This window comes from Emydura macquarii, unplaced genomic scaffold, assembly GCF_026122565.2.
Source record: "Emydura macquarii macquarii isolate MOO-44397 ecotype Brisbane River unplaced genomic scaffold, CSIRO-AGI_Emac_v2 contig_1253, whole genome shotgun sequence".
Lineage (NCBI taxonomy): Eukaryota > Metazoa > Chordata > Testudines > Chelidae > Emydura > Emydura macquarii.
This window is the reverse complement of record NW_027131390.1, coordinates 6,260,690-6,283,853: the sequence shown is the minus strand read 5'-3', so window position 1 is coordinate 6,283,853 and position 23,164 is coordinate 6,260,690. Positions and strand designations below refer to the sequence as shown.

Below are 23,164 nucleotides of genomic sequence, written 5' to 3'. Positions count from 1 at the left end.
CGTAGTCTCCTTTTGCTTAGGGAGTCGTCTTTGCAGCCGCTTGAATCAAAGGCTTTAGTGCTGCAGCCTTTGTGATTGAGAGACTGTTTCCAGGCATCTGGCATGGATTACTTCCTCTTCGACTGCACTTATCACCAGGGCCATCAGACAACGGCGCCAAAACCTTCATAATTCCTAAGAAGAGGAAACAAGGTCTTCCTCCCGCTCACTGTGAAGTCTGCAAAGTGTAAGGCTGGCTTGTCATTTGCGTGCTTGGTGTTTATCAGAACGCAAATTGTTCCCAGTGGATTGATCTCGTCTTCTACAGCCCTGTGAGGAGCTGCTCCTTTTTTAGCAATGTGAAGGGTTGTTCTGGGAAAAAAACTTGTTTTTTATTTAGTCAAGTTCCTTGTTCCAGTTTTGTGGTTGCTATATCCCTGCCCCCTTTAAGTAGTTTTAGTTGATAAGTCAACTTTTCCTGGAATCTCAGGCTATTAAAACTATTTTTTCCCCGTGGAAAAGTCATCCTTTCTGAAAGTAAGAACAGCCCTTCCTTAAAGCATTTATTTGAGGCAGTGTTGCCTAGTGGATAGAGCACTGGATTGGCACTCAGGAGCCCTGATTCTATTCCTGGCTCTGCCACTGGCGTGCTGGGTGACCTTGGGCAAGTCACTTCACCTTTCTATGCCTCCATTTCCCCAACTATAAAACGGGGCCCTCCTTTGTAAAGTGTATTGAGACCTACCAATGAAAAGCACTGTACAAGAGCTAAGTATTATTATGTTGCCTGACTTATTGCACCGATCACTCCATTCCCATTTCCTTGTATCCACATTGCTGTTTTAGTCTCTAGCCAATTGCATGTTAATCCAAGTCTGCAAATCTGCATGTATCTCCTCTTTTTGGGTGCTGGTGTCCATTGTAACTACTACAGGAGAGGGAGAGTCTATGTAGACATCCCAAGGACTACGGACTTGCTCGGCTATCCACTCAGCTGAGGTGGTAGGACAGCAGTGTCCCAAGAACACTTGGGGGAAGGGCCCATCCTGTGAAAACAAGGGATGGAGGTGGGGAGGGAAACGCATGAGGACAATGGGCCAAATTTGTTCCTACTTGTTACTCCAGTGGCATTGAAGGAGTTGCATCAGGGTTGAAGTTGTCTGAGTGTTTTAAGCCCCTGGACTCATGGGTGTGCTGCTAAACATAATCCTCAAAGCACCGAGGAGCAGTTCATGAATTACACCAAAGAAATGACAGCTTTTTTGGTTTGGTTTCCTTTGTTTATCAGTCCTGTCCCCTTCCTCCCTGCCCTGAAAAGAATCACTGATCCTTTCCTGCCTAACCCCAATAGATCAGCCTTATGCTTGAGCCCCCGTCAAAAAGATCAAGCCCAATGTCCCATTGCTTCCTTGGATCTTGGGGCTCATTTCCCTTCCTTATACCCTTTGCACACCTGTTGCAGCTAGTCTACTGCCTTCCTTGATTCCCTGGCAGGACCCTCCCCAGACCCTGTGATCATCTGCCCTGGCTGACTGGCCTGTCAGCTGCTCCCAAAATTTGGGTCGAGACTCTGTAGTAAGAAAAGTGGATCATATCAGAAGCACAAGCTAGACAGGGGTTCTCAGATTTTTTTTGCTGGGATCCGCTTTGAAAATATTTCAGGCTGTGATGATTTGCGCCCCCCCCCCATGCCACACCATTCTTACCAGCATACATGGAGGGAGGACAGCTCGCGACCCCCTCCCCATAATAATCTTGCAGTCCCCTGAGTGGTCACAATCCCCAGTTTGAGAACCTCTGAGCTAGGGGTTAGCTAGTGTTAGGTAGTGGACAGGGGAGGCGACATGAACCTTGCTCCAGCTGAAGTCTGAACCATGCAGTGCTTATTGTAAGCTGTTTTCTTGGCCACAAGAGCGGTTTCTTTTGCCTGCCTGATTGCTCCTGACTGGGCGGCCCGTAAATGGCTGTTTACAGTTCAGCTGGATTAAGTTTCATGCACTAGCAGAAAGGGACATCCCTTCCAGATAAACTGGGAACAGTCAGACTTTTATACACTGTGGGCAAGAAGGCCTGTTGAAATCAAGAAAGACGCTGACTGTCAAAATAGGAGATTGGAAACAGGCTCATAGATTTTGTTAGTACAACATTATTGAGATATATATAGTCACTATAAAGGCCATGTAAAAAAGTCCTTGTAGTCCTAACTCTTGGTAAGGAAACATATTTTCCCTTCTGTTGCTTGTTTTGCTATATCTTATTGACCTGTTTATTATGGTGGCATATGATGAGAACTGCATAACAAATTCGGATTGCTTTTTTCTTTCTTCCCATGTGTTAATGCTGTATCGTGCTGTTTGCATTTGATGCTACAGTTGTTGCACCCTGGCTATATTTTCTAGCTGAAATTGTGTAAAGAACATGAGCCTGGCAGGGGAAATGATATTTGTTTAAAACGCCAGCTTTGCTTTCCTAAAGCATTGGACTTCAACCTTCCAGTTAGAATCTGCCATCAAAACATCCCACACCCTCCAATGGAAGTGAACAACTTTCCAGCTTGTCCTTACTTCACTGGACAAATGACCCCTCTTCCTGGAAAGCATTTGTTTTAGTTGAATGCGCTCCATACATGTCACAATGATCTTTGCTCCGTTTTGGTGCAGAGGTGGTTTTCCCTTTTGATTTTGCTGGGTTTTATATTTTAAACCAATGTTTTGCTTCCCTGGATGTTCACATTTTGTCAAATGCCTCTTTGGTGCGGAAGCTAAGTTGGTTTAAGAGCTATGGAATTCTCTGTAAACCAGGAGCTACAACTAACATTATGGTCCATGTGAGTAAGAATAGTCTGTTTAGTTACTTAATCAGTAAATGTTTTATAGAGGTGTTGCAGGTACTAAATTAAAATTCCAGTTCTGTGAAAACTGGAAATTTTGCAAACTTTGGAAACTGTGAAAAATTGCAAACAGTCCTGTAAAAAACTGATAAAAGCATTAGGATAAAAATGTGGGGGTGTGGCAATAAAACTGACCCAGCTAGAGAACCTGGTTTGGTATAGATTAGCTGACTTTTGAATATTGCCGCAGAGACGTTAGGGCTTGTGTTCTGGGGGATGTGGGTGTGTGTGTGCTTTTGGAAATTGTAAATCAATTTTTTTTTCTCTTGCATCAGCTGGTAAATGGAACAATACAAAGCTGATTAGACTTAAAACTGCTCTGTTACTTCAGAAGATCTAAGCTGAATAACTTGCCTTTTGGGTATATATAGGGTGGGCTGTGAATCCCTTCAGTTGGGGAAAATTTTGTATTTTTGTATCTATCTCCAGTTCTTAGCTGACTTTACTTTCTAAACCATCTTTTTCATAGATTTTTTTTTCCAGGACAGCTGTTTTGTGTTTACCTTGTGAGGTGAAGTGACAGCTGAAGTGAATTGAGAAGAAGTTGTTTTGATTAGTTTGGTTGTTTCAGGTCTATTCCCCATGTGGTTGTTTTTGTTGTTTGGAGCCTTCAGGATAGCTACTTCTTGTTGTGTCTGTTCCAGTAACACCTTACGGCCTCCTTTGAGATTGGGACCCCCAGCACGCTAGGTGCTGGAAACACTGTACTGAAGAAACACTGTGCTGAAGAAAATCGTAGGCCTGACATTTTGCCGCGCATTGAATCATCCTCTCAAAGGCTTTCTGATGGGGATGTGGTTTTGAAACTCAAAATTGGTTACTTTGTATAGTAAATTCATTACTTCCAGTTCTTTCAAGGCAGACCTGTTACTTATTGCAAAAGAGGGCACTTGGAAAACAGCAATAATCCTCCTCTCAAATACTTTTTGTGACGTTTAGGAAGGGGGGGAGAGTAGGTTTAAAACGCTGATCTAGATTTGTACATGATAGAAACTCTGATGTATTGCAGCAGTAGTGCTCTGGCATTGTTGTAACATGTACAGCTAAGCAGTACACACTCAAAAGTGAGGGGGTAGGTAAAAAAAATCATTGTTGAGTTATGGTAGATATGCATCTGACTCTTGTGCCTGCCTTTGAAAATGTGCTGTTCATGAGGGTGGATTTTGAAAGGCAAACTAACATAAAGACTCTGAGTAGAACAACGTCAGCCCTCTCATGTCCTTTTAAATCTCAAAAGGAGAGTGAATGCTTAAAATACAGTTTGCATTTGTTCCTAGGCTGATGTTTTTAAAAGGAGCCCTTTCAACTCTCCGTGTGGTTTTGGATCCCAGGTTTAAAAGTTGATTAGCCTGTCTAGGAGCATGGAATAAGATCTCCAAACTGATGGATAGGCTTTTTAAAATAGGCTTAGAAGCCGGGATAACAGTTTGATAACACAGCTGAAATAGGTTCTAAGCTTTTGGTTTCCTGTCTGACCTATTCCTGCATTTGGCTGTGCACATAGGGGCTGTTGCTCTGCTGAGATGAAGGGAATGTCGTATTTGTGAGAGTGAGACTTAAGTGACTGCTCTTCTTTCGCAGTTTCCCTTCCTTTTTCTGTCTTCACTTCACTTCCCATTTCACTTGCACATATTTCTGGTTCTTCTGTTACCTCATTGTTCTAGGACCAGGTTGTCCCTTTCTGGGGGAAACCCTGGGAGTGAGCGAAATTCTGCAGGGTTGAGCTTAGCGTTTTCTGCGAGTTTTCTCCTCAAGGGAGGTGGCTGTGGGGACATGGGGAGTTCAGACAGCCACTCTGACCATGTCTTGATCTATGGAATCACAGCTGCTCTTTAATAGGAGATGCTTGGTTGTAGAAAATTGCTACAACTATACCTAAAATCATTTGAACTTTTACATAGCTTGAGTCCCAGTTCTGTCTCCCTTGTTTACCAAGAACAATAACAGACGGCTTCCTGCAGGGGATGGTGAAGCCGTGACCATGCTCTGTAGACCAAAATACATGTGATCTGCCACAGGTTACCTATGCAAGCTAAATGCGGAAAATATTCGGGAGTTCTTCTTCTCACCTCTCCTGCAAACACCCAGCCACTTTTGGAGGAGAGTGATAATTCAGCTTGTGGAAAAAATTGTGTGATTCATCTCCTCTGTGGAAGAGTCTTGTACCAGGGGAAACTAGGTCATTTCTTTACAGTAACTCCCATGCTGAGTACCAGCCTTTCATACATGGAAAAAGCAGCCAGCTCCACCAGCCAACGAGACTGACACTTGACTCATAGCTAAGTAATACATTTTCTTTTTGTTTCTATAGCAAAATCTAAATCTTATTAACTGCAGTAGAAAAATCCCTAAATCCTCTCTCTCTGTGCTAATATACACACTTCATCACCGTCACACAGAAACGTCAGCCCCTGCTTTTAAATCTGTGAGAACATGGTAGTTAAAGTTTTCTTAAGACTTCACAACCTCTTTGTCAGTATCCTGTAATATGTTTAGTAAAATGATGACGTATTTAGTGCCATTGTCGAAGTGATAGCTTTCGGTTACCCAGCAAAACGAACAAATAACCGTTGTTCGTTATGTAGGAGAAATTTTATGTGTGTATTCACTTATTTTGTTAACTGGAAAATGTGAATAATTTGCAGTGGGGTCACCCAGCTGTTTGTGTGGCTAAATTGGTGTTGACATCCTAGGCTCAGGTGCCTTGGGATAGATAGAGAATTTCTAGTGCAGAAGAATACCAGAAAGTGGAAGAAGGCAGGACAAGCCAGGCTGGGGGAAGGCTGGTTGGACCACATCATGGCATTGCTTCTCTTCCTGACGGCATTTTCTGCACCAGATCTCTGGGATGCAGCAAGTTAGTTGGGATTGGTGGAGCTATGCTTGTACCAGCTGTTGCAATTGAAAAAAATTGACGAGGAAAAGTGAAAACCAAACTGAAGGAATCAGTATTGATACTAACACAAACTGGCTGATGGAAGAGCGGATGCAAAGAAGTGGCAGCCTTCCTGTCTAGCTTGAAGATGTTCTAATTCTCTTGCATCTTAGAGAATTGTGTGCTTTGTACGTTAGCCCTTCCTTCTTTGAAGAAGGAATATGCTTATGAAGTGAATCCCACCATATGTTTAATCAAAATTGGAGTGGGATTTTTTTTTTTTTCATTGTTTCTTTTTCTGAATGGGGAAATTTTGCAACATCCTGGTTACACTTCTGTGAATGCACGTCAGGCAGTGCAGGAGAAGAGAGGAAGCTTTAATTTCCTCTCGAACTAGAGAAATGCTGGCAAATCTCATTCGGCTCCAGTCCCTGCCTCTTGGAGCCTTTAAAGGGATTGTGGGACTCGGTACTTGCTTCCTAATCTCCAGTAGTCTTCAGATTTATCAGGCATTGTGTGAATGGCTCTGCCTCTCACTCCTAGATCTCAGGTTTGTGACACTTGCTATTGCCTCATTAGGACAACAGACCTGTTTGTGAGCTTCCTTTTCTGTCTAGTTTCAATACAGTATTCTTAACTTCCTGGCCTAACTGTCATGCTCATGCCGTGCAGTCAAGACAGGTCTGACAGCCACAGTTCATGCCAGAGGTGACTGTGCTGCATTGCACATGAAACTCACAGAACAGGGACATGCGTGAGGATGGAAGGTGCTGCTGTTGAACCGTAGCGATAATGGCTGCTGTTCTTTGCTTTTGCAAATCTGAAGGTGCTTTGTTGATCATTCTGGGCTCTGAATCCAGGTTTGAGGGTTGTGTGCTGCCCTTGATGTTTTTGCACAGCTCTTTTCCCTGCAGAACGACAGCCTATATTTTTAGTTCATCTTGATCATTTGATCTGCATTCCAACAGCTCCCATGGAACTCCCATGGATGCAAGGACTGGTGAGGCAGTGGTCCCCAAACCTGCCGAGGCCAGGCACCGAGGCCAAGAAAGTGGGGGAGACCGGGACAGAGCAGAGCTTCTCGGGGCAGAGAAGGACTGGGTGGCACGCTGTCTTTGCCCCCCACGGGAGCTGGCTGCCTGCCCCCTGAATGTTCCTCCATGCCCCCTAGGGGGGCAGTCTGGGAATCTCTGAAGTAAGGTACAATATGTAGGGCAAAATCTCCCCCTCTGCTTGCATGGGGTGGGGCGACGTGAGGAGATGAGCAGGCAGATCTCTGACATCCTGGCCTTCCCCTGACCGCATGTGTAATGTGAGTGGCAAGGAGGCGTTGTGAGGAGAGAGTGAGAGCTGCTCTCTGAGGCATCGTTCACCCCCTCCTGTCCCAAACCCGCAGGACTTTGTCAGAGAAGCGGCTGCTGCGGTTTCCATTTCAAAACCTGCTTTCCCCCTTCCGCCAGGCCTCGCGGAGGAGATGCTCTGGGGCGGCAGCATGGAAAGGGATCCCTGGTGGAACAGCTCCTGCAGCAGGTGCTCCGGTGCAAGGCCTTCGTAGGGAAATTGCACTGGGCTCCTCCAGGCTTGGGGGGGGGTGGAGGGAGAAGAGGGGAGCCCCCTGCCCTTTCCTTTGTGCAGACCCATGTGCTCTGTGCACAGGCCAGCGAACTTGTTGCTGCTCAGCGTGCATGGGGTTGGCTTTTACATGACGTAAGAACAGCCGTATGGGGTCCAGTCAATGGTCCATCTAGCCCCATAACCTGTCTCCTGACAGTGGCCCCAGTGCCGGGTGCTACAGAGGGGATGAACAGAACAGGGCCATCTGTCGAGCAATCCAGATCAGCCTATGCCATCCGCTCCCAGCTTCTGGACTGAATGACGGGGCGGTGAGGGGCACCCCGAGCATGGGGTTGCATCCCTGACCATCTTGGCTAATTGCCATTGATCCCGCAAGCTTTCCTCAGGTGACAGCTAATGCAGGACGCTGCCATTCTAGGCTGATTTTCCTAAGAGCTTTTTCTGGGTCTGACCTTTGTGTGCGGTTTGACAACAGTCTCCTGCAGGCTGGGGCTTTTGAGTTGAATGCAGTGTTAGGACGTGAAGCCGGAGTGTGCTAGGTATGTGCTCGGTATGCAGCAGCAGGGAGCTCGTTTGCAGGTCGTTGGAAGCATGCTCAGCATAGTGCATTGTTGGCGCCTCCCCGGGTTGGGTTTCAAAGCAAACAACCTAAACTGAGGATTAAAAAGAAGGAGAGGAATTTGTGTGCTATCTCTTCGTGCTATATTAGGCTGTCTGGGCTGTTAACTACTCCATGGAGAAGAAATTTAGACAAACAGCTTTAAAGAAAACGTTGTTGCTTTTCTGAACAGAGCAGTCTTTTTCCACATCTCTTAAAAGTTCTTAATAAATAGCATTACGTACCAAGAAAGAGCCACTCTGAGACCCTCCCGAGATAAGATGCAAGTTCTCAGTACTGCTGGCAACAGAAGCCTCAGGGTCACACAATTTTAAGTTTCTCAATGAATGAAAATCTTATGTGCAAGACGGAATTTAGAAAGGCCGGGAATCTAATTTTGAAATGCTTGTGGTTTGTTTTAAAATTGTCATTTCTAATCTGCCAGGAATCTTGCGTGTGGCTGCCAGTCAGCATCAGAAGCCAGGGCAAATGTGTCAGCTTAACAGTATGCTTCCCCATCAAATAAAGAATTTCTGGGGGTTACAGGTTATTGCTTTCTTCCGTATCATACAAACTGATGCCCAGTTATATGTGCACTGGTAATAACATATCAATCTAGCTGTCAAATATTAATAGCAAAATTGTAAAAGACACTTTTCCTGCTATTTAATTGACTCAAGATAATTTATAACAGGCTGCGGCTTAACATAAAAGAGCCATTCCCAGTAATGGTACTCCTCTCACTAAATGAACTTTCAGGTCTTTGCCTTGCCTTCCTGTTACATACACTCTCTTTAATGCATTCTTCATTGCATTAAAAAGACTTGTACGTAGTTGCATAGTCCCTCAAGAATTTAAAACACTGAGTAAATTAAAGATAATGCTAGACTTGTCTCGACACTTGGAAATTGACAGCAATAGCTCTCTGTGTGGATGCTCCCATTCTGGAGCCTTTTTGTGGTTTAGCTTAATCCACTTTCAAAGTGGCTATTGCACTTTAAATTCACATCCTATTTTATTCTGGATTAACTTCCAAATGTGTACAAGCCCTAAGAAAATGATCAGTGAGTTATAGCCAACCCTGTGACTTTTCCTGCCAGCAGCAGATGTAATGCACAACTGGGCACCTTTATACCCCTGGAGAAGGGAATCTAAAAATGTTTTGATGGGAAGATTAATTTACACATAAATATTTCAGAATATGTATTGGGAATAGGTCTGGCTGTCTCTCCATGCCAGTCTTACCACTAGACAAATGAAAAATCCGCAAAGGAGACTGTAAGATTTGGGAGCAAAGATCGTGCCTTCGTATGGGTTTATGTAGTTCCTACCACAGTGGGGCCCGGATCCTCACTGGGGACTTAGAAAACCACTAGAGGCCAACTAATTAGTAGTAATATTTAGACTTAATTGGACTTTGTGGTGCTCAGCACTTCTGACATTCAAGGTACTTGTATTGAGGTACTTAGCTATGGATTTTAAGCACCTAAACATATGCACTTTAGAAAATTATGGCCTTGATCTTTAAGTTTTTAAGATCTAAATTAAGCATCATAAAAGAACACAAGGGGCTTTCGTCACCAAAACTATGACTGCTCCGTACAGTTACTCTGCACGTTTGAGCTACTGTCTTATCTGATCTGAAATCACAACCTGCTGCAACAGCCGGATCAACCTGTTGGAAACGTGGACGTTTTTTTTTAAATTTTGGATTTGGGGGTTTTTTGTGCTTCCAGGTCAAAATATTTTTCACTAGAGTTTTCTTTGTTTCTTAGCTTAGTTTTTTTGTTTGTTTTTGATTGGGGAGTGAGAGAGCGAAAGCGTGTTTGTGTGTAATAGGTCTGTTTTAACCCAGACAGACATTCTTTCCATGTTCAACCTGGATCTCTGACATGTTTATAAATACCCTTCTTCCTGTTTTCTCTTATCTTTCCTATGAATGCTTTCCCGTCGAGGGGCTAATTGAGATTGTGACATTAGGTTATAATTCAGTTGTAGCATCTCACTGTGGTTTAAAAAAAAAAAAAAAAAAAAAAAAATCTGCCTGCCATATTTTAGCCTAGTGCCGGACCTTTAAACTTCAACTACAGGGTTGCATGAATCCTACAACTATCTGAATTAAACTGGGATAATTTGGGAGTGTTTCCAGAGGACTACCTGAGCTGTGCGCCTATATAGTAGCAATTTCCTGCCCCTGTGCTGGGAGCAGAATGGAGTTTCCACATTCAGACGGGTTCATCTCTGGGAAACGCAGTGTTAAAAAGGAGGCTAGCACAGAGAGCAGTAAAGGAAAACACACTTCAATTGGAATGGTACAGAGGAAGGGAAGTGCAGTTAGAGGGGAAGCATATGAGATGATGAGAGATGGAACTGAGAGACAAGAGAAGTATGGAAACCACAAATATTGAAGTAGAATGAGTCAGGCCTCAGAAATCATGGCTGGCTTTAAATTCTTGAAATTAAAAAAAAAAAAAAAAAGCGGATCTTTTTATTTGCTTCTGGTTTTTGAGCCTTTAGGGTTCCACATGATCAAGCTTTCCTCTGCAAACGTGAAGGCTGGAAACTTACTTTATCTCGGATTTCATTTTTTTTTTAAAAATCACATGACTCCAGGAGCTGTGACTTTGAGAAACCCCAAATATGCTGAGACTGGGGATTAAAATCTCAAAGAGTCGGCAGTAGGGAGGTAAAAATTCATGTAATTAACAATTTGTTTAAACTTCTAAAAAGAGAACGTTAAAACGGTTTAACTCTGCACACGTGTGCGGGGGGGGGGGGGAAGAGGGGAGCAGCGCTGGGCTCAGTGCCTTCTCGCCAGCGTGAGCTGCCCTCGTGGGGAGATGCTGAGCCCCGCGCAGCTGCCCCCAGGCGCGCACTTACTGAGATGCAGCTGGGCAGCTCTTGCTTGGCAAGAAGCCACTCTTGGCTCAGCGCCTCCCCTCCCCCGGGGGCAACCTTTAAACTAATTAGCATTTAGCCGCTTACATCCCTAGTCAGCAGCACTGCAGGAAGATTAATACTAGTTGGACTGGCCCTCCAATATCCCAGCCCGTAGAAATGGGTATGATCCTCCCTGCCAGCAGATGGAGACTATCAGCATTGTGATGCGGTCATTCACTAGGCCTGTGTGCCGCAGCATGCCTCCGTGGTTTCCACCGCCAAGGACTGGAAACCGTATTTTTTGCCTGCTGAGACTTTAGTTAAGATTAACTCTGCTTCCTAAAACTCTCCTTAATGAAACCTTTCCTTTTGAAATGGTGGACATCCTTATTGTGTGTGTGTCTCGGTGCTCACCACCCCGCTAAAATGTCTTTGAGCACCTGAATGCTTAAATGAGAAGAAAAATAATTAATTTTCCTGTTTCTTCTAACACATGCGCACTGCAGATGCTTCTACTCTGGGTAGATGAAAGTGTACCAGGGAACTTCTCATGCCCGGCAGCAGAGTCTACGCAGGTGTTTAGTGCGTAGAGTAGATTTATACCCAATCTTGCTGCAAACGAAGTGTTTCTAAGAAAAATTCATCTTAAGGCTTGTCTATAAATATTCACGAGATTATGTTTTAGCTGAACTTATGAAGATGAAAAAGTCAACAAAAAAATCAAAATGAACCCTTAGAAATGACTTGACCATGGATCAGAAGAGATTTCAAGGTCTGTGTAAATATATGTTCGGAGGTCAGAAGCTCATATTAAGGAGCCCCAGGCAATGACTGACAAATTGCTTCCTCCTCAGGAAGCGGAAAGTGGAAAGGTTTCTTCTTAGTAGTAGTTTAAGGCAACTGTGGCAGATTGGAATATTTCCACTTGAGAGATGCCAGCCACTTATTGAAATGCCCAGATGTAGAGGAAAACTTGGCTTTCTGACATATCTTGTTTGCCATGTTATTGCAGCTGTGTTGGTTCCAGAATGGAGAGACAAGATGGGTGAGGTAATCTTTTATGGGACCAACTTCTGTTAGTGAAAGAGCTCTGTGTAAGCTCAAAAGTTTCTCTCTTTCACTAGCAGAAGTCGGTCCCATAAAAGATGACTTCACCCACTTTGTGTCTCATACATATCTTAAGCATTCAGGGTGGACCAGGAACGACTGATAAAGGTGTAAATGTGGTCTTAAAGTATTTGGAAAGGTAATAATTACCCCTTGTGTGAGATAGGAAGACCATGAATATAATCACTTCTGCACTATGTTCATTCCATTCAACACTGTTACGAGAGAGAGGCTGTGAGGGAACCATCAGAATGAAAAGCATGTGGAAGTCTTTTATCTGGACACATGCATGGAAACGTGTGAACTTCAGAGCCAGGGGACTTACCTTGCTTTTCCTTGTTGTCTCTCACAGTGCGGTGGGGAAGAGAAACGAGTTGGCACACGCACCGTGTTTGTTGGCCACCGCCACGCTTCAGAAACAGAAGCTTACGTCGAGCAGAAATACTGTGATAATAGAATCATCTCATCCAAGGTAAATGGCTTCTCTTTATCCATGAGATAATGGTCACTTAATCAACTGGAAAGTTTGCACATTTCTGTTCATGTTCCTCAAGCTTATTGTCAAGGGTAAGGTTTTGTCAGGGTTATTTTTAGTAAAAGTTAGGGAGAGATCACGGACAATAAACAAAAATTCACAGAAGCTGCGACCTCTCCTTGAATTTTACTAAAAATAACTAACCATGGCAAAATGGGGCTGATTTATGGGTGGGATGAGCGTAGTGGGTCAGGGTCTCCCCCCGCCGCCTGCAGAGGCTGGGGGCCAGGGCTGGGAGCTCTGGATCTGTGGATCCCACAGCACCCTGTGGGGCCTGGGGCTCAGAGATGCAGGTCCCCCCCATCCCGCCTCCTGTGGCTACCCATGGCAGCTGGGAGCTCTAGGTCCCATCCGCGGCAGCTGGGAGTGCTGGGAACCCCCCAGGCACCCCCACTGCTGGCTGTGGCTCAGAGGTCCAGGTCCCCTCTTCCCCCTGCTGGCTGAAAGCTCTTGCCCCCCCCTCCCCCCTTCCCATCCCTCCGCTGAAGCAGAAAATGTAACAGAGGTCACAGGAAGTGACGGATTCCATGATCTCCATGACATAATCTTATCCTTACTTATTATATTTCACCATCAGTCGTGACTTCCTGAAATTTAACACCTCCGAAATCCATACTTGAGTAGTTAAAACGCTCTTTGCAAGAAAAAATTGTTCCGGTGATAAGCTGTCCCACTGCCTGTGCAGTCGGAGCTTTCATGAACAAGACTGTTAATCTAGTCTAAAGTTGTGCACCTTGGATTAGAGAGACTCTTCTCTCCGAATCCCTGTATTGAGAGGCTGGGGATGAAATACTGTGTCCTGCTCTGGAACTTTGCACAAAATGCCCCACTGGTGTTCATGAGAGATGTGCAAATGGTGTTAGAATTGAACATGGGCTGTGAGCATTTGTCAACAGCACACGGGCATATTATGATACCGTCAGTCCTTGAGTCTAATTTATGATCTGCCTGGTGCCATCTGAAAGCAGCTTGGAAGCTCATTTTGCACCAAAACACTGGTTTGTTATACACTTCCTTATTAATGCCCACTAGGTGCACATGTGATAATATTGAGGCACATAGAGTAGTGCCTGCTTCGATATTTTCTGGGTCTCCATTCTTTGGAGAGTGAAAATACAAATGCAAGACCATCTCTGATGTGATTGGCGACTTACAAGGTTTTTGTTTTGGGTTTGGTTATTTTAAAACTGGACAGATAACTATCCTGCTTCTAGATATCTTCCACCCCTCCCAAACAGGACAAAAATAACTTAGTACAGTACAGTGTGTACTTTAACTCTTAGGCTTTCCCTTGGATAAAGAGGAAACCATGCAGAGAATTCTATTAATATAGCATTTGTCATTCTGAACACAATGTGATGACACCTATCTTCCGGCTGGTTGATCTTATTTTACTTGACATCTCTCAAGCTATTTCAAAAGACTTGGAAAAACTGAAATAAAATGTCAAACAACTGGCATCAACTGTTGGCAAGTTAGTTGGTGAATGTATATTGAGCATGTTACCCAGGTGGTTTTTGGGGTTGCCCAGTATGTAGTTACAGTCTTTAGTCATACTGTACTTATGATTTAAAGGCTATAGTTTCTGCTGATGCGGATGTGGGTCTTTGTTTGCTTATTATCTGTGTACAAGCCTCCTGAATGGTGTCAGTACAACTCTGGGAAAAGGGACTTATTATTTCAAAGGACAATCTCTTTGACCCGTTTTGTTTCTTAAACTTGCTTTTAAAGTTCCTATCATTATTTTTTAGTGAGCTTCTCCCTTTCTCACCCCTAAAAAAGAGTGAGAAACCAAAGTGCAAGCAAGACAATAAGTCAGTGTTCCAATAACAAACAGGTATGCAGTTCATTTGGTTTCTTTTTTAAATAGAGAAAAAAGCAAGAGTGTGCAGTCTCAAGATTCTAAGGGGTTATCTTCAACAGCAGTGAGAAAAAATTCATCATTTGGGAGTTGTTTCCTTTTGATCTATGACATACAGCACTAAAAGCTATTTACAGGTGTGAATCCCATTGATTTTTGCACTCTTTCCCCTAGCCTTTTCCAATTGTTTGGGTGTTTTTGTCAAGTTTGGCAAGTTGGGAGTAATTGATTTAAAAAAAAAAATTAAAATCCAGACAATACTCTAGACTAATGTATAAGTCAATGAAGAAAGCCAGAATTTAAAGTGTAAGGTCAGAAGAAGGAAGACAGAGTTATATTGCATATTGGTGTGTAATAGTAATTTACTGAAGTTCAAAAACCCAGTGGGCTAGATCTTCAAGCTCAATAGAGCGAGGCTGTAGCCCAGTAACTGCCACGATACTGTAGGATTGGAATCTTTTGTTGCTTAGCAAAAATCCAGTAGTGGCACTAATAACCGTGGATATTTTTACTATGAATCTTATCGTAACAAAGGCCTGATCCTGTACCCTTTAAACACACAAGTAGCCATGCTGATTTTTTTTTAATGGGCCCACTTCCAACACTACTGCATGTCTTCAGCAAATTAGCAAGGGATAAATCTCCTCCTTAGTCTAGACTGTAGTCTGTCACAGGAGCCAGAGATTGAAGATGACACTAATCTGAATTCCAGGGTTTGCAGTTCTTACATTCATGCCCAGTGGCAAAATGGTCTGAGGTCACTCCCGCTTCTGAATGGTGCTCATCATTCATCTGCAGCGCTGGTAACTTGCAAGGTCTAAGACATCAACATTGATCACTTTCCCTTCCGCACCCCCTCCAGCTTCAGCGTTGCTTGATACATAATGACTGCTTTCAATCTGTTACTGCTAAAACTATTGTAGGTAATCAGAAAGCACAGACCCCCACCTTCCAAAGAACGTAACAAATTCATCTCTAACTCCAGGTGTTAATGAGAATATTAGCTTGTTACCATGCTAGAGTTATAATGGTGGTTGGGTGAAGCATGGCGGGAATAGGAATAATCTGACTTTTCAAGCAGGAGTGTCAGCTAATCTTAGAAAAACATCTCCCCTCCCCCAGTACTTCCTCCCATCCTACGATTAACGAAGTGAAATCTCTACATTTTTTTTTTTTATACTGTGATTCTATCTCCCAGAAAAATTTGAGAAGCAGAGTCCTGTCCTGTTACTGACTTCATAAACGGTTTCTGTTTCCATCTGCAAGCGACAAAGGCTCATTAAGAAAAGTAGAGGAAAAAATGGATTTATTGTGGGGGTGGAGGCAGAGGATGAAGATGGATATTTTCTCAACTTAAATGGGCAATTGGCTCTCCTCTTGCCTGTGGAAAGAGGAACTGCAATATAGGAGTCAGGCTCTTCTGATTGTACTTGTGATCGGGGTCCAAATATCAACATTTTAGCAAAGTCACTGAAGTTCCACACAGTCAATAATCCCTACCCAAGCATTTAGCTCCTACGCTTTATGCTCTGTTAGCGCTAGAACCATTCTGGCGAAGCGGTTTAATTATAAGATCACTGTGGTTTTTCTAACCAAGAACCTGGGTCTGGTGGCCAGGAAGCAAACACCTAATTTGCTGGCTGTCAGTCTGCACACACGTCTGTCTTCAGTCACAGCGTGGGCATAAAAGACTGCAGTCCTCTGGCAGTGCAGCCTTTTATGGGGCTGTGTTAGTTGACATCACACTTGCTTCAGACAGGACGAGTGCAATCCCAGGGAAGTGACTGCCCATCGGAGGGACTTTGTGCTTCACGTGACATTAGGCAGGGGATGGGTGTGGATGATCCCCAGGCTGTGGGTTTAATTTTCCCGCTGACCTTGTAGATGTAGGTCGCCTGCCTCTTCAGTTGTGTGGCAGTAAGGGGCCCTGCAGATGTTCCTTTAACTATTTCACTGCTGATCATTCTAGCAGCAACATCCTGCTATTGTCTGTATCCTACAATCCTGAACCACTTCCATGGTCCAAAAGTCCCAGGCACTGCACACCAAGCTACCAAAACTTCCCGTCTCCCTCTGCCTTCCCCCACCAACTTCTACCATGCTGTTGACCATTGTCAGTGCAAAAACTTGCAATACATACAAGACCCAAAACTTAAGGTCAGGTGGATGGTATTCTCTTTCATATTTAATTCGGATAAAACTTCCATTTTGGAATTTATCCAGATCTGACACAGAATTTCCTATCTGGCCACCTCAGTGTAATACAGAATTCAAGGAGCTTTGTCACCAGATGCAGCCCAGAATTCGTAGCCCCAGGGGTAAATTGGATTTAAGCTGCTGGATTTAACACTAGACCTAGTGCTCCAAGTTCTTCCTTAATGTGCATGCTTGGGAGGACGTGGTGTAGTATGCTGTTAAGGTTGCTTCATGCTATTATCAGTTTCTGAAGGGATTCAGTAATAAGAGAATGAACACCCTGGGCCAAATCTATCCTGTGTGTAACATCGGTGAATACCAGGGATACATCCATCCGATGTAACTACTTGACTTTTTTTAATGAAATCTTATTTCTTAGGAAGCTTCTAAACATAAATTCCCTTTCTTTAACTCTCGATCTCTGGATAAATGACAGTTCTCACTTTGGTTCTATTGACGTTCCGAAAGTTTGCATGCTGGTGGTATTTGCACAGCTTATCTCTCTGTTCTCTTTCACCCTGCAGTACACAGTCTGGAATTTTCTCCCGAAGAACCTTTTTGAACAGTTTAGAAGAATTGCCAACTTTTATTTCCTTATCATTTTCCTTGTCCAGGTAAGAGCACTTTTACAGAGAAATTATGCAAAAATTATTATTATTTTTTAAACCGATTGTTCAAAACTTTTAAACACAACTTGATAAAGAACTGAGACTCAAGACTGGCTCTTTACTGATGCTTATGAAATCTTTTATTAGTCGCTATATTATGTTCCATGCACACGCATTCAAAATACCATAATTATTAACATTTCTGGGGCCATCTCAGACCATATTATGATGCTTAATGCTGAGCCCTATTAACACGTTAAGCACCAGGAGATGACATATAAATATGTCTGCATTGCAATTGGAAGGTGGAATAGCCAGCTTGAGATGTCCTAGTCCTGCTAACTCTGATCAAACTAGCATGCTAAAAATAGAAGTGTGGCTGCCACAGTGAGAGGGGCTAGCTGCCCAAATCTGTACCTCGGGTCTCAGATGAGATCATACTCAAGGCGGCCAGGCTCTCCCACTGCTCATACCACCATAGTTATGCTTTTATTTTAGTGCCCTGGTTCAATCAGAGCACGTGTGGGTGTCTTTCTTTGGGCTGGAAATTACATCTTCAGCTCCTGTGTAAACTTACTGGCTGCAGGATTGAAACCTGACTTTTTTGGGTACTATTTATTATGTCTTTCTGCTAACCATATACATTTCTCCAAATAATAAGCAGTCAGGTAATATTATAGTTTGTGTAGATTTCAAGAAAACCAGAAGAGGTGCCACTAGGATTTCTTTGATATTCAGACGAGCATTTAAGAAGTGCGTGCTTATATGTAGCGTGTGCTTTTTGTATAGAGATTTTGTATTAATTACATACATACACATAATGTAATAAGATTTGACTTTTTTCTGCTCTGCTTTCTATGTAAAGAGGACATTGACCTTGGGTTTAGGGGAAACTCTGGTAAACGTGGGTGTTCATTTTCTGTTACATTAGCTGAAAAATCAGGGAAGTCCCCAAAATATGCTCGGAAAAGAAGGGATTCTTTTTAAAAGTAAAATTCGGAAGACACATAGTAAAGTGTATTTCTTGCTTTTTATAACTGAACATGGGGATTTAAAAAAACCCCAAAACTTAACTCTCTGATTAAAATTAGACATGCAAAACTTCAGCCCAGTCATCTAATAAATGGAGTCTTAGATCTATTACATATGCAATAAAGGCGTTCTCTGAGGGATTAAGTTGAGGAGTACCTCTATACTTGAGGAGTACCTCTATACTTCACTTTTATTAATGTTCTCTATAGAATCATAAAAAATGTAGGATTGGAGGGGAGCGTAGTAGTCCCCTGCACTGAGGCAGGATCTTAGTAGTACTAGTATTTCTAGCTCTTTCTCTTTATTCCCCATCTACTTGCATCTCACTACCTCCACCCTTTTATTTCCTCTTGGGACTGGTGGCCACGATCCTCCCAGCCTTGGGGGTACGTAGCTTCTCCTCCTGCACCTTTGGGGGAGATGCCTCATCCCTCCCTGCCAGGGCAGCAGAATGATTTATTCTCTCTCTGTGGACAGTGGGTTGGGAGCAGGGGTGGAGTCCTGTGTGGTGCCAGGAGTAGCCAGCTTCCTCCTTGGGTCAGAGCCGTCTCCTCCTCCCCTGGTGGTGCCACTGGAGTCCTCTCCAGCGGAATAACTTCCTCAACCTCGGAGGTCTCCCTAGGCATATTTTCAATGAATTCCTTGTGTGGGTGGAGAATTCCCGGCAGCTCTCCCACCTGCCTTTGAGTAGGCACCTCCTACGTGGGGCGGTCTCCCCAGCCTGGCTTTCTGCGATGGAGAAAGTGCAGGCCACAGTCCCTGCAAATCCGCGCCAGCCCCTGGGTAGAGGCATCCCTGGGCAGGTTCTGTGCCTAGCCGCAGGTGCAGATGGAGCAGCCAGGAGGAGTGCTGGCATCGGTGATGCAGCCTTTTTGTGAACCAGGCTGATCTTATTCTTTCTCCCTCCTACAAACTCTGTCTCAAGCTCCTCTGTTTGCTGCCCCCTGCTCGTTATCTCCCCTCGGTTGCTTAGCGTCTGGCTTTTACGCATCTGGCAATGTTGCATCTTACAAAAAATTGGATGCCTAGTAAATTGTTATTGAAGCATAATGTTCCACTTCGCCCGTAAAGATGTCAGTGTCTGCTGCACCAGCGTTTCAGCTAGAAGTGGCATTGATCAAGGTAGACCCTGGATGCTTTTAAATTAATGGTATTGCCCTAAGTGCTTCTTTAAAAGGGAAGTGTTCTGCAGGCTTTTTGGTGAGGCGTGCCGAGGAATTGTATGTCGAATTCAGTACCATGTTGGGGTTGATCTTGCTCCGGTTGAAGCCCGGTGTTCAAAAGCCCTTGAATTCAGTGGCTCAGGATCACGTTTTGGTTGGGGAGGGAATGTTTTTTTTCTTGAAAGCACACATTAAATATGTATTCATGAACATAACTTTCAGTAGATTGATTGATTGACTGATTAAAAAGACATCCACTGGATTCATCTGCTGAAACCATTATGCAGATAATTGCTCCTCTGAAGCAAATTCAGACCTGCAAATAAAGCTGAGTTGCATAGAATCATAGAAGATGAGGGTTGGAAGGGACCTCAGGAAGTCATCTAGTCCCCTGCTCAAAGCAGGACCAACCCCAGCTAAATCATCCCAGCCAGGGCTTTGTCAAACTGCACCCTAAAGTTTGGAGAAGTATAGTCAACACCATTTTTTTTTTTTTTTTTTTTATACAGAAATGGGGAAATGAAGGAGATAGGCAGCTTAGGAACTGGAAAATACCTTTTGAGTGACAAAAATAATGGTCTGGTGCTTCCTGGACTGTGGAATTCAGTTTGGTAGAAACAACAAATAAACAGAGCAAAAACCTTCATACGCTAGCAGAACTCGGTCACTTTAAAATGAAGTCAAATTACGCTGCAGAAGTCCTGGCCTAAATATAGATGTACATTGAGCTACCTGCTGCTTCCTGGATCCTTGTTGTAAGGCATGTGTCTTAGAAACAACTTCACAGGCAGCTTTACCTACCTTTAATTTGCTGTGTTAGTCTCAAAAGTTCGCCTAGGGGTTTCTCAAAGGGCAAGACTGCACTAGAGGGGGTGCATATGGAATACGGCAATAACGTGGAAATTCCCATATGCAGTATCTGTAGGAACAAATACAGCCCCAGAATACTCAGGCATGCATCGTGGTAGGTGGCTGTGGGAATGGCAGAAAGCATGGTACATTTATCTGTCTTCAGAGCTTGTCCTCGCTGGTCCTCAGTTTTACTAAAGACAACTATGCCTTTGTGTCTGGAGGCAGGCAGACCTTGAAAATGAACTCTCTGCTCCGCCGGGATATCCTAAATGACCACATTTCTGCAAAGGGGCATGTCTGCACAGTACAAGCTGTGCATACTCTGGCCTGCCTGACTACTTGAATCATTACCAAGACAGCACAGCTTGGGCTTCAGCAGAGGCAGTAGAGTCCTGTAATGGACCCTGGCTACCCTCAGCTCACTAGCCCACACCATGCTATCTTAGCTACGATTTTTACCTACGCTATCCGGAATCAAGCTAGCTCAGGTGGGCTAGTCCATGCACAGCTTTTGCTCTGCAGACGTACCTTAGATGCATAACTGGCCAGGTGTGCATGCAAATACTCAGTCTGAGCTCACCGGGCAGTGATTTCATATAGAGCAGAGTGCTGCCCTCTCTGAAAGTCCCTAGAAGTGTAGGATTTACAGCTGTTACTGAAAGTCTTTACATTTATGTTCACGTGGCCAGGGGATGTGTGTTCTTTGGGGGTGGGGGGGATTGGATAATGGCCTTCCCTATATGACAACATGGTGTGAATTCAGCTTGTTACAAACTGGCCACTTTTTGCGGCATATCTAGTCCCTTGGTATGTTTTTGACTCTCTTGTTTTTGGAGGTGGCTTGCGTAAAGCAGTGCAAAAATCACAGGGGAAGGCCATTTCCAGGAGTTAATATGTGCTGGCTATCTCAAAACAGCTTCCCAGGGACAGATAAGAAACGTTCTGTGCTTAACACAGCTTTTCACAAAGAGCCAAGAACAAATACGGATTCTGTTGTTCATGAGGGCACCAGTGAAACACCAATAGATGTTACAAAACAAAGGCCTTTTGTTTGCATAAATACAAGGCATTTCTGGTGAATTTTCCTTGCTCCATCCCTCTCCTCTATTACCCAATACATCTGTGTCCATATTCCTGCCTCAACCCGCACCACAATTGGCTGGATCCCTGAAATAGTGTGCCAGTTTGGGATCAGTGTCCCCAGTGCATCTGTCCGTCCGTCCATCCTCCATTCAGATATCTGATTGTGTCCCCATCCCATCCAAAGTGATGGGGGTGGGGGGTGAAGCTCACCAACAGCAGTACGTACAGACCACTGTGGCCGTTCTGTAAAACCAAAGGCTGTGCACAGGGGACGTAAGCGATACTGTAAGTGGAAGCCGAATCCTAGCGTGACTACGATTTTAATTTTTCTGATTCCTTCAATCTCTCCTAATTATGAACCTGTTTCAATGACCCCCCACTTGCTGTGTCCTGAAAGCGGTGCTGAGTCATGATAAGGTCAATAGAAATGGACATTTCCCCATTCTCTAGGGTCCCCCTGCTGTTTAATTAAAGTCTCAATGCCTCCCTGCAGTGTTCTTTCCTGGCTATGGGCTCGTCTTCACTGCTGTGGTATCCTGAGTGTTGCCCCGTACCCTGCCCCCATCCACACCCACAAATCTCTAGCTCAGATTGCAGTGCTTTGTATTTGACCTAGCTGATCCGCCCGGAGCCGTGGGTGATCACGTAAGTGCTGCTGACACGTGAGCTAATAATGCAGTGGGAATACAGCTACATGGTGCTGCTAATCCCATCATGGTGTGCTGCTCTAGCATTTTGCAGTGCCGCTGCTCTCACTCCTACAGCCCCTGAAATGCTTCTTTTTTATTTTTCTCTCATTTTTCATTTTAAATTTTGGGAATTTCTTATTTCGTTTTATCCAGGAAAAATATTTTGTTTTATTTCTTACTACATTTACGTTATTAAAATACCTTCAGTGGCCATATATAAATAAACACAGTGTAAAAAATCCTAGTTTGTGTACACGACAGTAGAACCTCGGAGTGACGATCACCAGAGTTATGAAGTGACTGGTCAACCACATGCCTCCTTTGGAACCGGAAGTACACAACCAGGCAGCCAAAGAGATGGGGGAAAAAAAGCAAAGACAGCACAATACTGTGTTAAATGTAAACTACTAAAAAAATAAAGGGAAAGCAGCATTTTTCTTCACCATAGTAAAGTTTCAAAGCTAGATTAAATCAATGTTTCGTTACAAACTTTTGAAAGAACAACCATAAAGTTTTGTTCAGAGTTACAACCAACCTCCATTCCGGAGATGTTTGCAATGCTGAGGTTCTATTGTACATGATTTTATTAAGGGATACTCCATCTTATTGAAAGGTTTTAGGAATGAAAAGTTACCTACATTTTCTCTTTCCAGGGTTAGTTGTCTCATAATCAGTGTGTGCTTTGGGAAATTTTTTGTGTCACAATCTACACTAACCACAGGGGCCATGAGCCATGAAATAATGGCACTGGATAAACTGGCATTCTGGCATCTGAGTCCTACCCTACATCGATGACTGCAACATCTGTGACTTTCCACAAGGTGTTGAGCGACTCCCACTATCAATACACGTGGGCAGATGCAACCCCCCAACCCCCACCACAGCGAGCCACCCCCAGATACCTGGGATTAGCTCTTCAGGGTCCCCCCTTGACATTTACCCAGGACTTCAGGCCCCCAATAACCCTCCCATCTCCGTCCCCGCTCAGTGCCACAAACCCTTTGGGACAGCAGTGATCTTCTCAACCCTACCGCTTCCTTCTCCAACTCCCCCTTCCCCCGCCCCCCATATCGGTTCCCCCTCTCTCACTGAACCTCACCCCCGCCAGTCCCTATTAGCCCTGATAACCCTGCCCCACCCCCTCCTATTCCCACATATATATTTCCCCTTCCTCAGAGTGAGCCCGCCCCGCACTCAACCAGCAGTGAGAACTCCTGTCTTGTGGGGCTGGAGTGGCTCAT

The 23,164-nt window shown here is 44.1% G+C and overlaps 1 protein-coding gene across 7 annotated transcripts in view; it reads left to right on the top strand.

The window, feature by feature from the left end:
* Positions 1–23,164, top strand: part of ATP11C (ATPase phospholipid transporting 11C) — a 106,204-nt gene that overhangs the window by 26,225 nt on the left and 56,815 nt on the right. For all 7 annotated transcript variants that reach the window (XR_010919683.1, XM_067548088.1, XM_067548087.1 and 4 more), the window contains exons 2-3: positions 12,257–12,376; positions 17,021–17,110. Coding sequence is in view for 6 of the 7 variants with exons in the window: in XM_067548088.1 (XP_067404189.1) it covers positions 12,257–12,376; positions 17,021–17,110 (210 nt within the window). In the remaining variant the exon portion in view is untranslated. The remainder of the gene's footprint in view (positions 1–12,256; positions 12,377–17,020; positions 17,111–23,164) is intronic.